The sequence below is a fragment of the Loxodonta africana genome, chromosome 11 (genome assembly GCF_030014295.1).
Source record: "Loxodonta africana isolate mLoxAfr1 chromosome 11, mLoxAfr1.hap2, whole genome shotgun sequence".
Classification (NCBI taxonomy): Eukaryota; Metazoa; Chordata; class Mammalia; order Proboscidea; family Elephantidae; genus Loxodonta; species Loxodonta africana.
The window spans coordinates 19,623,135-19,640,065 of NC_087352.1; the positions used below are offsets into that span (position 1 = coordinate 19,623,135).

Consider the following 16,931-nt stretch of genomic DNA (forward strand, 5'->3'; position numbering starts at 1 on the left):
GGAGGAGGGAGGGAGACTGAGACACCAAAAAGAATGGGGAGGAAACAGGGAAGACGGAGAGGAGAGGGAGACAGAGAAATTGAGGGAGAAAGAGACTGAGGGTCCCAGAGAATGAGAGAGACAAAGACAGAGGGAGGGAGGAAGAGAAAGGGGGGGAAGAAAGAAGAGAGAGAAAACGGAGGAGAAGAGAGAGGGAAGGCCAAAACAAGAAAGGGGCAGGGGAGAGGGCAGGATGGGGAGGGAAAGACAGACTGAGAAAGACAGTGTGGTAGAGAAAGGAAAGACAGGAGAGAGCTAGGGAGACACAGCCTCACGCAGAAAGAGACTGAAGGCAGGTAAGACCTAAACCAAGAGAGAGAGACAGTCTAAGAGTGTGGAATAGAAAAAGGGCATGGTAAGAAAAAAATTGATAGCAGAAAAAGATTACGGAGAGTGTGTGGGGCAGTGGGAGCAAGAGAGTCAGAGACTCAGGCCCAGAGGGAGACTCCCAGGTGGGCAGACTGTTGTTAGCTCAGGAGTCCACAGGGCCCGGTCTGGGAGGCCTGGCCCCACCCACTTTCAGGGTGACTTTGGGGAAGCCCCTTCCCCTCTCAGAGGCTCAGTGTCCTCACCTGCCAAATGGGGATGCTCCTAGCACCTCCCTCTCAGGACTGCCTGGGGTGTCAGTCAGACGCTGGTGCTGGCTCCTGGTGTAGTTTCAGCCTCTAGAAATCATAAATGATGAGGCTTTGATGGTTGCAGACCCACTGGCCCATCTCAGGCCTTGGTCCTGGATTCCTTGGAGCCTGACACAATAGGAAGTAATGTTGCCCGAGGGGTCAAACTCCAGACAGGTGAGGATCCTCCCATTGGGCAGTGCCTTCTTTCCCCAGGGAGGCAGGCCTCGCTGTACCCCTGGGTCTGAGGGAGGTGGGGGTGGCCTGAACTTCTGGGAGGAAAGACGTCTGGGGGCCAAGACTCCTGGGTCTGAGGGAGGAGGGCCTGGGGGGCTGGGACTCCAGGGATCTTTGGGGAGGAGGTGGCTGTGGACTTGGATTCTTGGGTCTGAGGGATAAGACTAGAGGTGAGGGGTGGGGGAACTCCAAGGACCTTTGAGGAGGAAGGGGCCAGGGGCCTGGACTCTTGGATCCCTGGTGAGGAAGGGGCTGATTTTGGAATTCCTCGGTCCCTTGGGGAGAACTATGGGCATGGATTCTGGGGTCTGAGGGATAAGAAGACTGGTGGGGGGCCCAACTCCAAGGACCATTGGGGAGGAAGGGGCCAGGGACTGGGGGCCCAGACTCCTGGGTCCCTTGGGGAGGAGGGGGCCGGGGGCCCGGACACCTGGGTCCTGGCACCCACCCGTAGAACCGACCTTGCGGGGCCTTCGCCGCACACAAGCTCGTGTCTGTGGGTCCGTGTCGGGCTCACCATCACAGCCGGGGCCTCCGGCCCTCCCTGCTCTCCCTGGCCCCCGTCTGTCCGTCTGTCTGTCCATCCGTCCACCTGCCGCGCCCCCCGGGCTGAGGTAGGAGGTTGTATAGTTGAGGAGGACACCCAAGGAGATCACTATACGGCCTCCTAGCTTTCCCCAGGCTGCGCCCTGCACGGGACGGGGGCCCAGCCGGGACCCCCTGCCCCTGGCTGCCCCACCTGCCGGGGCTCAGGGGTCTGCTGCAGGGACCCTGGGAGGAGGAGCTTGGCTGTCTATTCTGTCCTCTCCCTGCATCCCTTCCTCCTTGCGTAAAGTTCTTTCCTATCAAGCCATCGCCATTTTGCTTTCTCTGTCTCCCCATTTCTGTTGTGTGTCTCAGTCTCTTGCCCTCATAGCCTCTCAGTCTCCCTGACAGAGTCCACATCTCCCTCCATCTCTCTATGTCTCTGTGTCTCTGTCTCTGGCACTCACTGTCTCTGCCTCTGTGCCCCTGCCTGTCTCTGACCTCACCCCGCTGTCCCTCGTGGCCACCCCACCCCACGCTGCCGGCTTCTGGGTCCCTGAGACCCTTTAACCTGTGAGGATGTCCAGGGTCACAGGTGAGGTTCTTGGGAGCCTGGCGTCCGGCCCAACCACCAGCCTGGGGATCACCAGCCTGACCCCCGACCCCTCATAGCCTTCCCTCTGAAAACCCAGATCTTGACGTTTGACCACCAGCCAAAGCCTGACCCCCTGACCCTACATCCACTGGCCCCTCCCCCGCTATGCAGTGACCTCACAAAAGTCACCAGCTTCTCTCTAGGTACTAAGCCCCTCGGCTATGGCCCTGCTGGCCCCTGTGAGCATTGTCCCATCTGCGCTAGTGGCCCTGGTGGGCATCATGGCCCCTGCCTGGGCCTGCCTCCTCTGCTTCACGACCTACTCTGAGCGCCTTCGCATTTGCCAGATCTTCGTTGGGATGGAGGAACCAGCGCTCGAGAAGTGTGAGAACGCATTCACGGCTGCCTTCAAGGGCCTCAGCAACACAGAGATCAGTGAGATCCTCTACTGGGGCCCTGGGAGGCCATGGAGAAGGGGGACCAGAGGCCTGGAGAGCCAGATAGGCACCTAGGAAAAGGGATAGAGAGATAGAGAATCAGAAGAGCAAGACTCACAGACGGAGAAGAGCAACAGAGAGACACACACACAAAGTGAGAGCTGGACATTGATGGGGCAGAGACTTAGAGGGATAGAGACTCAGACGGAGGGGGATAGAGACCCAGAGAGAGAGGGGAACAAAAACCCAGAGGAGGGGGACAGAGATCTAGAAAGAAGGGGACAGAGACCTAGAGACAGAGGGGGGTACAGAGACCCAGAGAAAGAGGGGGACAGAATCCCTGAAAAAGGGGAATAGAGACTCAGGGGGACAGAGACCCAGAGAGAGGGGAGGACAGAGACCCAGAGAAAAGAGGACAAAGACCCAGAGAGAGGGAGACAGAGACCCAGAGAGAGTAGGGGAATAGAGACTCATGTGGTAGAGACTCAGAGAGAAGGGAGATAACAACTCACAGGGGTGGGAGTGGGATGCAGATTCAGAGAGAAAGATGATATCTTAGACAGAGGATGTCCATGTTAAGGTCACAGGGTTGGGAGAAGCTGCTCCCCAAACTCCTGCCACCTGACACCCCTCCCCCCTCCCCCTGCCTCCCCCAGACTATGATGAGAGAGGCCGCCTGCATGACATCTTTACCCAGATGGCCCACTCCCTCCAGGAGACGGCTGCAGCCCAGAGTGAGTGGAGTGGGGGTGGCAGCAGGGGATGTGGGGTTGAGACCCCCAAGAGGTGGGTGTGTGCAGGGGCCCCTAAGAAACTCAGCAGTGATCTGGGAGGAGGTGACACTAGCAAGCTGAGTGAGCTGGATTATGTGTCAAGGAGAAGGCGGTTCTCGGAGGAACATGTAGAGGCCGGCGAGGCTTTAGGTGGAGGGACGATGGTGAAATAACCCAGAGTGGAGCCCAGCCCAGGGAGAAGACCCCCAGCTGGTCCCGACCTGACCGTCTGGCTCCCACTCTTCCTGGCTATGAAACTCCGGACATGCCACTGCCCTTCTCTGGGCCTCGACTCATCCATCTGTAAGGTGGGACAATCTTCTTGCCTCCCAGATGGCTGCAGAGCTCAGTGAGACACAGGGTCTCCCTGACCCTCAGAAAGATGAGACACCCTCAGGAAGGATGTCTTCCTGTAAAACAAACCACACCCATTGCCATCAAGTCCAACTCCTAGTGACCCTATGGGGCAGAGTAGAACTGCCCCATAGGGTTTTCAAGGCTGTAATCTTTATGGAAGCAGACTGCCACATCTTTTTCCTGTGGAGCTGCTGGTAGGTTCGAATCACAGACCTTTTGGTTACCAGATGAGCACTTAATCACCGAACCACCAGGGCTCCTTTGTCTTCCTCTAGGATGAAAAAAATCTATGTTCTCCTTACAGTTAGAATGCGATTCCACATTTTTAATGTGTGAGGGTATCAATTATCACAAAAACCAAACCTGTTGCTGTCGAATTGATTCCAACTCGTGGAGACCCCATGTGTTACAGGGTAGAACTGCACCATATGGTTTCCTTGGCTGTAATCTCTACAGAGGAGTCCTGGTGGTGCAGTGGTCAAGAGCTCAGCTGCTAACCAAAAGATCAGCAGTTCGAACCCACCAGCTGCTCCTTGGAAACCCTATAGAGCAGTTCTACTCTGTCCTATAGACTCGCCATGAGTTGGAATTGCCTTGACGGCAACAGGCTAATCTTTACAGAAGCAAATTGCCAGGCCTTCCTTCCACGGCACTGCTGGGTGGGTTCAAACCTCCCACCTTTAGGTTAGTAGTGGAGTGCAAACCGTTTGCACCACCTAGTAAGGTAGAGGGTGAGAGAAAAAGAGGAAGATCTTTAACGAGATGAATTGACACGGTGGCTGCAACAATGGATTCGAGCATAACAATGATTGTGAGGATGGCACAGGACCTGGCAGCGTTTTGCTCTGTTGTACATAGGGTTGCTATGAGTTGTAATTGATTTGATGGCACCTAACGACAACAACAGGGACCTATAAGGATATCAGAGGGCCAGAAAAGTAAGTAGGAACACCTGAGAGTCACTCAGGTGGCAGTGGTAAGAGACATGGGTGTGGCAGCCCTGGCAGAGAGGCACATGTAACAGCCTGGGGGTGTGACACACATGTGCAGCTCTGAAGAAATACACACGCTCGTGGCCAGGTGGAGGGACCACAGGGCTGTGGGGCACATTCTTGGCCAAGGGGTAGTGTCCACAGTAATCACACCTGCTTGCCATGGTCACAGGACACATGACCCCTGCCCCCCACATGCCAGAGCCTGGAGCTGCCAGAGGATGAAAGGAGTGGGAGGGAGGTCATGGAGCACTATTGTATAGGATAAACCTGCCACCTCCTAGGACTGGAATTCCAGGGCTTCTTTCAGTATGGACAGGTCCCTGGGTGGTGCAAACAGTTAAGCCTTCTACTCACTGAAAGGTTGGCCGTTCGAACCCACCTGATGGGCACCTCGTAAGAAAGCCTGTCAGTCTGCTTTCGAAAGGTCATAACCATTGAAAACGCTGTGGAACACAGCTCTACTCTGACATACATGGGGTCGCCATGAGTCGGAATCGATTCAATGGCAGCTAGTTTGGTTTTTTTTTTGTTTTCTGCATTGGCAGTTAGTCCCATGCCTGGGTGGTGTAAACGGCTAAGTGCTTGGCTGCTAATCCAAAGGTTGGAGGTTCAAATCCACCCAGAGGTGTCTCAGAAGAAAGGCCTGGCGACTTACTTCCACAAAATCAGCCATTGAAAACCCTATGGAGCACAGTTCTCCCCTTACACATGTGGGGTCACCATGAGTCAGAATGGACTTGATGGCAACTGGTTTGGGATTTTTTTGTGTTTGTTTTTTGAGGGGGGTGGTTTCTGCATTCCCTCCCTGGGTGGTGCAAATGGTTAATGCACTCAGCTGCTAATCAAAAGGTTGGCTGTTCCAGTTTATCCAGGGGTACCTCGGGAGAAAGGCCTGGAAATCCACTTCTACAAAATCAGCCACTGAAAACCTTGTGGAGCACAGTTCTACTCTGACACACATGCGGGGCACCATGAGTTGGGATGACTTGATGGCAGCTTGTTTGGTTTTGTTTTTTCCACATTGACAGTTACTCTTTTTGCTTCATGCTGTTGCCCACCCAGCTTTTAGACAAAGATCCCCAAAGCCCATTGAGGCTGAGTTTGGAGGGACATATGGGGATGTCCAGTGGCGGGGGGTGGGGGGGGCAACATGGAGACAACTCCAGCCGTGCAGCCCTCTCCCCAAAGGGAGACCCAAGGACTTGAGAGCTGGAAAAGGGGGGCTCAGGGCTCCAGGAAACACCCTTTCTCCCCACTCAGGCTGTCTTGTCACAGAAGGCTTTGAAAAGAGGAGGAACAGGTCCAGATGGAAGTGTAGAAGTCCCCTCTAGGGGGCGTGTGTGTGGTAGACTGGGGGCTGGGAGGTCGGGGAGGCTGGGGCGAGGGTCTGGGTGAGAGAGGATGAGCCCTGAGCAGAGCTGGTGTTGTGAATATGGACAAGAGAGGACGAGGGCCGGAGACTTGGAGAAAGGAGGAGCAGAGCATAGCTGAGTGGGCAGTTAAAACTATCCCTGGGAGGAGAAGCTGGAGAGAAAGAGCAGGAGTGGGGGCAGATGGTGAGCTGGGCTAGGATGCAGTGACTGAGGGGCCCAGGGGACATCGAGGAGGCAGCTAGATAACAAGGGTCAGGGTTCAGCTAAAAGGTCAGGGAGACTTGAGGCTCTGGAAAGCCAGGGGAGGGCTTCTGCATTGGCAATTACTCCCATTCATGGGTGGTGCAAACAGTTCACATGCTCGGCTGCTAACTGAAAGTTTGGTGGTTCGAGTCCACCCAGAAGTGCCTTGAAAAAGTTCTCACGATCTACCGCTGGGAAAAAAAGAAGAAAAAAGATCAGCCATTGAAAACCCGATGGACTTCTGGATAGCCAGGGGAGAGCTGTGAGCAGAGGTCAGCTCCAGGCGCATAAACAATCCTCTGGGGCCTTGTGACGGAGCCCTGGTGGTGCAGTGGGTAAGTGCTTAGCTGCTAACCCTAAGGCTGGCAGATTGAACCCACCAGCAGCTCCATGGGAGAAAAGATCTGCTTCTGTAAAGGCTACAGTCTAGGAAACCCTGTGGGGCAGTTCTCTGTCCTGCAGGGTCACTGTGAGTCAGAATCAGTCCTACAGGGTCACTAGAAGTCAGAATCAATTCGACGGCACCCAACAATAACAGGGGCCCTGTGGGGATGGACTGGAGGGAGAGACTGGAGGCCGGGAGAAGGCAAGTGCAATATGTCCAGCAAATATTCATCAGATGGTCCAGGCACTGTGCTGGGGACATGGCTGTGAACAAAAGTATGAGAGCCCGCTCTCAGATTTATTATATTTGGCAATGGGAGGAGACAGAAAAGAAACATCTATAAATTACTATCGTGTGTCAGCTGGTGATCCGGGCTGTGGAGGAAGACAAAGCAAGGAAAGGGAACAGGGTGGCCAATGGGGTGATCATTTTAAATAAGTTGGTCGGGGGAGGTACAAATGGAAAGGTACAGTCGAGCAAAGGCCTGAAGGAGGTGAAAATGAGGGCCGTGTAGATGAGCCATGCAGATAACATGGGGAAAGAAAGCTACAGGCAGCAGAAAGAGCCAGTGCAAAGGCCCTGATATTGCTGGTCCAGGAACATACTTTGAGAATGGCTGTTGTCCATCATAAGAACTTCAGCCGTTGTCCTAGAGTGGGATGCGGGAGCCATTGGAGGGTTTTGTGCAGAGGAGGGATGGGATCTGTCTTGGGTTTTAGCAAATCTGTCTGGCCCAGGGCAAAAGCAAGACTATTGAAGGTATCCAGGAGAGAGACATTGGGTGGACGCTTGAAGCAGTCAACAGCGATCCAGGCAGGCCAAGATGGGTCTAAGCTGAGGGGGGTGGGACATGAGGATAGAAGAGAAGGAAGATCAAGGACTTGACTATGTGCCAAGCTGGCCCTGTACATGGCAGAAGCTGTGTCTGCTAGGCAGAGAGTTATTTATAGTCACTATTCTGTAAGCCCCTCATACGAGCCTGGTGAATCCAAAACCAAACCCTTTGAGTCAACTCCAATTCCATGGCAACCCCATGTGTTGCAGAGTAGAACTGTGCCCCGTAGGGTTTTCATGGCTGTAATCTTTATGGAAGCAGATCGCCAGGCCTTTCTTTCTCAGCACCACTGGGTATGGTGAGCTGTTATAGCCCTATTTTCCAGCTAGATAGGAAGGGCAGACCCAAGAGATATTCCAGACATGGACTAGAGCAGGTGAGCGTAGGGTGTGCAGGGTGGGAAGGTGGAGGATGGCACCCAACTTTCTCCCAACTGGAGAACGAGAGAGATGGACAAGGCTGACTTAATGCTGCTCCTTGATGGTCCCGGGTCACACAGTCTGTGTCTGTAAACCATGGAGTGTATGGTATGGTGTAGAAAAGAGGGCAGAATGATTAAGTGTGCCAGCTCTGGAGCCCGGCCACCTGGCTTGAAATGTAACTCTGTGACCTTGGGCAACTTCCCTAGCCTCTCCATGCCTCAATCTCCCCCACCCATTGCCGTCAAGTTGATTCTGACTCATAGCAACCCCATAGGACCGAGTAGAACTGCCCCATAGGCCTTCCAAGGCTGTAAATCTTTATGGAAGCAGACTGCCACATCTTTCTCCTGCAGAGCAGCTGGTGGGTTCAAACCACTGACCTTTCAGTTAGCAGCTGAGTGCTTAACTGCTTTGCCACCAGGGCTCCTTTATCCAAACCAGGGGATGGTAATAATAATAGCTGACCTTCCACAACATTGGTTGTGTTGCAGGCACAGTTCTACGCACTTCCAGACATCATCTCATGCAGGGATTAAAACAATTTCATGAGACATGTCTAAGCACTTTTATATGTATCACATTTAATCCTCACCTCCACCCCAACCCTGGGAGGTGGTACTTTATTGCCCCCATTATATGAATGAGGGAACTAAGGATCAGGAAGATTAAGTCACTTGGTCAAGGTCACATACAGAGAAGGACGTATGATTGATGTCTAAGTGAAACAGGTGTGCTCACACCTGGAAGAGCCAGGATTCAAATCAGATGATCCTCCATGGCTCACTTGGTATATCCTACACTCTTCCTCCACTTGAGTCACTTGGTTTGGCCCATCCATGAGATGACTCCTCCAACATCCTGATGCTATCTCATTGGAGCTCCCACTCTGACCGCATCCTCCTGACCATCCTGCCATCTCCAGACTACAGTCCTGTTCTGTGGCCCTGGAAAGACCTCTGAGTCTTCAATCTCTTGACTCCTCATTTTGAACCTTCCTCCTGGCTTCAGTGCCCCCTTTCTCCAGCTTATTACCCCATCATCATCACTTCAGCCACTCTCTTGCAAATATCCTCAAATCCCTCCCTTTTTGTATGGCTTTAAGTCACAGAGAAACCCCCATCACACACCCCAGTGGTTTAAACAAGCTAGAAGTTTATTTCTCCCATGAGAAATAAATTTTGAGGTAGACATTCAGGGCTGGTATGGCAGCTCCATTTTCTTAGGGACCCAAGCTCTTTCCAGCTTTCTGTTCTACTGTCATAGGTATAGTCTTTGTCCTCATGGTCTTAAATGGCTGCTGGAGCTCTAGCCATCACAACCAAGTTTCAGGCAGCAGGATGGAGGAAGGGAATAATAAAGTGGCACCACCTTCCTTTTAAGGCTACTTTCTGTAACTCACACATTGATAATTCCACTTAAATCTCAGTGCCCAAAACTTTGTCACATGACCACACCTAACTGCAAGGAAGCCTGAGAAATGAAATCTTTTAGTTGAGTGGCACTGTTCCCACAGACATGCAGTGTTCTGTTATTAAAGGGAAAAGAGATTGGAACCTTGAGACTAGAACTAGATGGTGCCCAGCTACCACTACCAAACATTCTGATCAGGGACACAGTAGATGGATCCTGATAGAAAGGGAGAAAATTGTGGAACAGAACTTCAAATTTTCAAAGAATCCAGACTTAATGGACCCATTGAGACTGGCAGAATCCCAGAGATACTCTTTAAACATTGAAGCGAAACTATCCCCTGAAGTCATCTTTTAAGAAAATAGCAGGTTAGATCAAAAAGTAAAGAATGTCACTCTTGAGTGCTACACTCTTAAAAAAATGATCAATAAGGAACCAAATGGACAACAGTTACTCTAAAACACAGGTAAGAACTTTAGGGGGCAGTGAGACTAAGTTACTCAGAGTAAAACAACCGTAAGGGAAATACTGAGAAAGTTGATGTAAAGAATGTAACCAGTGTCATTGAACATTATGTGTGGAAATTGTTGAATGGGCGTGTGTTTTGCTGTGTATATTTTCACCAAGAATACAATAAAATATTTTTAAAAGAGAGAGATTAGAGGCTACTGGCAATCCCTGCCCCATTTGTTTTCCAAAACCACCTCTACCACTAGGTCAATCCATACATCTACTTCTCTGCAAAGCTTCCCTGGAAAAAAAATCCCCAAACTTTCTAGTTTGGAGGCTAGTAACAATGGGCAAAATCCAAATGCCTAAAAGGGCAGGAAAGAAACATCAAAAAGTGAAGGGGGATGGGGAGAAGGACGTAGAAATGAACAGAGAGTGGGGCTATGGAGAAGCTGTGGGTGCGTGCCCTGTGTAAGTGGGGTGAGCTGCTGTTCAGCTGACTGTTGCCTTGTGTTATATGATCTCCAAGTTAGACCCCTCCCCATTTTTTTTTAATAAAGAGAAGCCAAACATGTGATTTTCCCAAATTTAATATGTTGGCAACTGGCTCGTATGTTTGTTTTTTAAACACTTTTCAGGCCAAATATAACATGTCCAAGGGCTGGATTTGGGCCATAGGCTACTAGTTATATCTCTAGTTCCAGCTGGATCCTGGAATTCATTCTACACATATTTATTTATTCTAAGATTGGGCCCCTCTCTTAGGGTCTGGGATCACAGCACTAAAGAAGGACACATTCACTTACAGTCTAGCACAAAACCATAAACCAAACCCACTGCTGTCGAGTTGATTCCAACTCAGCGACCCTGTAGGACAGAGTAGAACTGCCTCATAGAGTTTCCAAGGCTGTAATCTTTACGGAGCCAGACTGCCACATCTTTCTCCCACAGAGCAGCTGGTGGGTTCGAATCACTGACCTTTTGGTCAGCAGCCGAGCACTTAACCACTGCACCTGCCACCAGGGCTCCTACAGTCCAGCACACGAGAGACTTAAACAAATCACCATACATATGTTGTTAGTTGCTTTGAGTCAGCTCTGACTCTGTCCTTATGTATAAGAGAACAAAACATTGTCTGGTCTTGAACCACCTTCATGAACATGGGTATGTTTGAATCCACGATTTTGGTTATTGTGTCAGTCCATCGCATTGAGAGTTTCCCTCACCTTTGCTGACCTTGCACTTTACCAACCATGATGTCCTTCTCCAGCAATTTGTCCCTTCTGATGACACGTTCACAGTAAGCGAGTTGAAGTCTCAGACAATATTCTGTAACCCACAGGGTTTTCATTGGCTAATTTTTGGAAGTAGATCAGCAGGTCTTTTTTCCTAGGCTGCCTTAGTCTAGAAACTGCTGAAACCTGCCTACCATGGTTGACTACTGGCATTTGAAATACTCGTAGCATAGCTTTCAGAATCATGGTAACACACAACCCACTACAGTACAAAAAACAGATGGGTGGTGGACCACATATATATGTAATTACAAACTAGGAGCCCTGTAGTGCAATGGTTACATGCTCTGCTGCTAACGGAAGGGTCGGTGGTTTGAACCCACCTAAGGGCTCTGTGGGAGGAAAAAACGTGGCAGTCTGCTTCTATAAAGATTACAGTCTAGGAAATCCTATGGGGCAGTTCTACTCTGTCATATAGGGTCACTGAATCAGGATGGACTTAACAGCACCCAACAATGGCTCCCGGTATCACAGCAACATGCAAGGCACCACAGTAAAAAAAAAAAAAAGCAGGCAGGTAGTGGATCATATTAAAAAACAAAAACGCATTGCCATCCAGTCGTTCCGACTCATAGCTACCCTATAGGATGGAGTAGAACTGCTCCACAGGGTTTCTAAGGAGTGCCTGGTGGATTCGAACTGCTGACCTTTTGGTGAGCAGCCGTAGCTCTTAACCACTATGCCACCAGGGTTTCTGACCATGTATATATGTAATTATATATTGGGGAGAGCTATGAGTGAAAGAAATGGGGCACTATACAAAATAACAGAGGGAGCGAGATTAGATCTGTGGTGAGGGAACCCTTTGGAGGTGAAGCTCGAGGTAAGACATAAAGGATGAATAGGAATGGGGGAAAGGAACAGAACCCTACATGGGCAAAGGCCCTGGGGTGCTAGGCTGCTAGTGGTTCTTTTTGTATTAGGGGAAATGAGAGGTGGGTAGCATGGATGGAGCGCAGAGAGGGCAGGGGACCTATGCAGACCGCAAATGGCCTAGTAGGCCTCGATGAGGAATTTGATCTTCCCACCAACAAGATGATGCAGAAGAGTGGGTCCATCCGAGAGAGACTCAGGAGGCAGGAGACTTGGGGACTTAGCCTTTGAGGCAGACAAGGTGGGAGGAGGTGAGGAGAGCATTGGATGTGGTATACTGGAGAGACATAGGGGTGGAGAGAGACAGGGGAAGGGACAAGGGCACGGTGACAGCGGGTCCTGTCCAGCTACACTGGCCATCGGGGAAGGGCCTTTACTACAAGGACGACCTCCACCCTATAGAGTCTTATGAGGAGGTTTTCCATGCTGCTGCCGAGGCCATGAAGAAGGACATAGCACAGCTTAAAGAAGGTAAAAGTAGACTCCATCACCACCACGTGTAATACAATTAGGGGACCCCACTCCTGAAATCCCATATCCGCTTCTGGCCTGATCGCTGAGCTGTTCCCTTGGTGGACCACTCCTGCCTGGACCGCTCGGGAGGCGGCCCCACCCCTTTGACCCAGGGTTTCCTCTCCAGCAGGGACCCCTTCTTGGGATGCTCCTGACCCAGACAGGCCCCAGCCCCTTCCTGGATCTGTGTCTGGCCATGCGCGTTCCGTGAAAAATATTAATAGCCTGTCTGGCTTCCTCTTTTGGTGGCCTCCTAATTAGGCTCGGTCCCCTGCAAGTGGAATACGTGCTTGTCTCTCTGGAATGCTCCAGGGCTGGCCCCGCCCCTTAGGTGGAATGCAGCAGGCCTGGCTCTGCCCCCTCAGAGGAATACTTCCGGCCAAGTAACATCTTCTAGAGGTCCTTCGGGTAGGGTGCCCCCTCCCTCAACTTGCAAAGTAGTAACTTCCTCTCTCTCTCTCTATGCAGCCCCGGACTGCATCCCTCCCTGCGGTGAGGATATAATTCAAAGCTCAGGATTGCGGGGCACGGGAAGTGGTCGGGGCCAAAACCTGAGACTACCTATTGGGAGAGCATAGGTGGGTCTTAGATTCGGCGGCCAAAATTAAGCCCTGGAGAAAAGTAAGTTGACCAGGTATTGCTCACTAACCACATAGGAGGTGGGTCCGAGAGCCCCAAAGCAAGCCAGGAGGAATCCTAGAGGGCGAGAGTGGTGAGTGCCCTCCAATGAGCGCAGGGAAGGCGGGGCCGAGATTCTAACAGGTCAATGGAACCCTCTCCCCCAAACCCGTTGCTGTCCAGTCCGATTCCAACTCATAGCGACCCTATAGAACAGAGTAGGACTGCCCCATAGGGTTTCCAAGGAGCAGCTGGTGGATTTGCACTGCCGACCTTTTGGTTAGCAGCCAAGCTCTTAACCAGTATGCCACCAGGGCTCCCCGGGAGACTTAATACATCCTAAATTGGCCACAGGGACACAGGCTGGGGAAGATGGAGACATCCCTCTAGACCCAGGTTTCCCACCCTATAGGGCTCCAGGAGGTCTCACGGCGCTTCCGCTGTCGCGGGTGTTACTCTACACTCTGCGACCTTCCTCTGGACTGCCCAGGTGAGGGGAGGGGCCTGGAATGACTGGACTGCCAGGCAGAGGGGTGGGGCCTGGAGTGACTGGACTGCCCTAGTGAAAGGAGGGCCCTGGAACGACTGAACTGAGAGGTGGGGACAGGAAGTGAAGAACTGGAGAAGAGACCTGAGCGAAGAAGGGGCAGGCTTGTGGTCTGGGGGTGGGGCCAGGTGTGGGCAAGTCCGACAGAGTGACCTGAACCCGGTCTTCAGTTCAGGACATGAAGGTGATTCGGGGTGATCAGGCTATGTTCTCTTGCGACGTCAACTTCGAGCTTCCTAAGCAGATCACCTATTCCTGGAAGTTCGTAGGAGGAGGTGTGAGTCGGGGCGGGGCCAGCGTGAAGAGTTTAGGAGGTGGGTTATGCTTTAGAAGATGGGGAGTCCGGACTCAAGGGGGTGGGACTCGGAGCGTAGTCTAGATCCAGGCTTAGTGCAGAGGAGGGTCCTGGGATTTAGGACAGGAATCGAGGTCCATAATGCAGGGCCAGGGTTCAGGGGGTGGATTATATGTAGGGCTTGGGAGTTAGGGGCAGCGCTTAGGGCGGGAGACGAGTATAGGCTCCGGGGGTCGGGGTGTCAAGGCTATGCGGCGGGGCTATGTATTAAGGACCAGCGAATAAAAACGGAGAGGTGGGGCCATGACTCAAGTGGGCGTGGTCCGGTTCAGGGGCGGGGCCTTGGTTATACCTTACGGTTTGATGAGCCCGGGTGGAGAATGCAGGTCCTAGGCTCCAGCAGGCCGGCCCTGGCAGGCCCCGCGCCTCCCACCGCCTCAGCCTGAGCGTCCTCTAGCTCCGGACTCAGGACCAGACCTACTTCCGAGAGCTGGCGGGGGCCCGAGGGAACGTGGCGCGGATCCGACCGGCGCAGCCGCAGCACCGCGGGACGTTCTCTTGCGAGATCCTGCACGAACAGCGCCCCCTTGCGCGGCTCTACTTCTTTCTTAATGGTTCGGGCGGGGCGCGGTCGCGCGTGGGGGCGGGGCTTAGCGGGGTGGGGCTCGTCCGGCTGACGTGTGTGCCCCCGCAGTGACGGGCCCGCCCCCACGCGGGGAGACCGAGCTTCAGGTCTCCTTTCGGGAAGTGCTGCGCTGGGCTCCGCGCGAGATGGAGATGGTCGAGCCCTGGAGGCCGAGCCTGGGCGAGCTGCTGGCCACCCCCGGGGCTCTGACGCCGAGCAATCAGTGCCTGCTCGCGGCCGCCGTGGCCTTCCTGTCAGCGAGTCTGGTCCTGCTCGGGTGGTGAGTCCTCGGGACCCCCCAGTCCCGGTATCAGGCTCTCTTCTGCCTCAGACCCAAGAATCCAGGACCCCATCCCCTCCTCCCTCAGACCCGGGAGTCCAGGTCCCAGCTCCCTCCTCTCTCAGACCCAGAACTCTGGGCCGCTGGCCTCTCCTCCCTCAGACCCAGGAGTCCAGGCCCCCATCCACCTTTGAGACTCAGGCGTCCAGGCCACCAGGGCCCAGATTTCTGATCCCCAACCCACCCCTCCCTCCACACACACAAGCCTCCTTGTTTCTCCAGGGTGTTCTTTAGGTGGTACTTCAGCGACAGCTAACAAAGATATCTGTCTTCCTACCTTGTCCCACTTCCATCCCTCAAATAAAGAGTATATTCTTCTGCTCCAGTTTCTTTAGTCTTCGAAAGCGGTCACTACTATCAGGTGGAGGAGGAAGCAGCATACCCCAAACACACTCAGGGGAATCATGGCCCCCATAATTACAGTAGTACCCACAGCTAGCACAGTGCTGTAGAGTCTCTATGAGTCGGAGTTGACGGCAATGGGTTTATCACAGTGCAAGGTGCCTGGGTGGTGCAGTTTGCTCTTGGCTGCTAACTGAAAGGTTGGCTGTCTTAACCTACCCAGTGGCACCATGGAAGAAAGGCCTGGCGATCTGCTTCAGTAATATTACAGCCAAGAAACCCCTGTGGAGTGCAGTTCTGCTCTGTAGCACATGGGGTCACCATTGGTCACAATCAACTCAAGGCCATCAGATTTGTTCGTGTTTTTATATCATAGTGCAAGGTCCTGTGCTGAGGGCTTCAGGTCCAAGCCCAGACCCTCCCCATAGCCCCATAGCAAGATTTCTGACAGTCCCTTTGACATTCCCTCCTGCAGAAGACACTCTCAAATAGAGTCCTTGATGCCTCCCACACACACACAAAAAAACAACTTTCCTTCCCTGTTATGGATTGAATTGTGTCCTCTAAAAATATATGTGCTTGACTGCTAACCACAAGGTCAATAGTTCAAACCCACCAGCTGCTCCACTGGAAAAAGATGTGACAGTCTGCTTCCATAACGATTACAGCCTTGGAAATGGTACAGGGGCAGTTCTGCTCTGTCCTGTGGGGTTGTTCTAAGTTGGAATTGACTCAATGGCAGTGGGATATATCAAGTTATATGATGATAAGGAGCCCTGGTGGTGCAATGGTTAAGCATTCGGCTGCTATCCGAAAGGTTGGCAGTTCAAACCCACCCAGTGACTCTGCAGGAGAAAGGCATGGTGATCTGCTCCTGTAAAGGTTAACCAGTTGCTGCCCTGATCAAAAAACTGTATCCTGAGTTTTTCCTGTTACTCCCAAGTTGATCCTTGTCTTAGTCATCTAGTGCTGCTATAACAGAAATACCACAAGTGGATGGCTTTAACAAGGATAAATTTATTCTGTCACAGTCTAGTAGGCTACAAGTCCAAATTTAGGGTGTCAGCTCCAGGGGAAGGCTTCCTGTCTATGTTGGTTCTGGAGGAAGGTCCTTGCCCTCAGTCTTCCCCTGGTCAAGGAGCTTCTCATCATGGAGACCCCGGGTCCAAAAACCACGCTATTCTCCTGACTCTTGTTTCTTGGAGATGTGAGGTCCCCATGTCTCTTTGCTCGCTTCTCTCTTTTATATCTCAAAAGAGACTGGCTCCAGACAAAGTCCAATCTTGTAGATTGAGTCCTGCATCAGTAACACAACTGCCGATAATCCCATCTTATCAACATCACAGAGACAGGATTTACAGCACATAAGAAAATCACATCAGATGACAAAATGGTACACAATCACACAGTACTGAGAATCAAGGCCTAGTGATACACATATTTTGGGGAGACACAGTTCAAACCATGACAATCCTGAACTGTAACCTGTTAAAAAAAACATAAACTCCATAATCATGAGTATGGTCTGTGAGTTCTCTGTGGCTACTGCAAAGCATCGTCAAATGCAGCAGAGGAGTGGCAACTGGTATGGGTTTTTTTTTTTTTTTTTTTGGCAAATGCGCGACTCCCCTCCCTGTCCTCATTTCTCTGAAAATGTAAGAATAAAGTATTCTAGGCCTTTGTGCCACAAAAAAAAAAAAAAAAAAAAACTGTAATCATAGATATGATGCTTTCCTGAGTTTTGTGAGTTCTAGTGAATTATCAAACCTGAGGGACTAATAAAACCAAAA

The 16,931-nt window shown here is 51.9% G+C and overlaps 1 protein-coding gene across 1 annotated transcript; it reads left to right on the top strand.

Moving 5' to 3' along the window:
• Positions 1–677: 677 nt before the first annotated feature.
• Positions 678–16,724, top strand: SPACA6 (sperm acrosome associated 6). Its single transcript, XM_010586991.3, has 8 exons — positions 678–2,448; positions 3,107–3,184; positions 12,264–12,332; positions 12,843–12,866; positions 13,405–13,482; positions 13,710–13,816; positions 14,292–14,448; positions 14,529–16,724. The coding sequence occupies exons 1-8, from the start codon at positions 2,235–2,237 to the stop codon at positions 14,741–14,743; spliced, it is 942 nt and encodes a 313-aa protein (XP_010585293.1). The 5' UTR covers positions 678–2,234; the 3' UTR covers positions 14,744–16,724.
• The last annotated feature ends 207 nt before the right edge of the window (positions 16,725–16,931 follow it).

Bases quoted from the DNA above. Each gene is read 5' to 3' on its own strand.
- SPACA6 (XM_010586991.3), top strand. From the start codon at position 2,235: ATGGCCCTGCTGGCCCCTGTGAGCATTGTCCCATCTGCGCTAGTGGCC. The intron at 12,333-12,842 runs GTAAAAGTAGAC...CTCTCTATGCAG, and splicing joins CATAGCACAGCTTAAAGAAG to CCCCGGACTGCATCCCTCCC. The intron at 12,867-13,404 runs GTGAGGATATAA...CCCACCCTATAG, and splicing joins GGACTGCATCCCTCCCTGCG to GGCTCCAGGAGGTCTCACGG.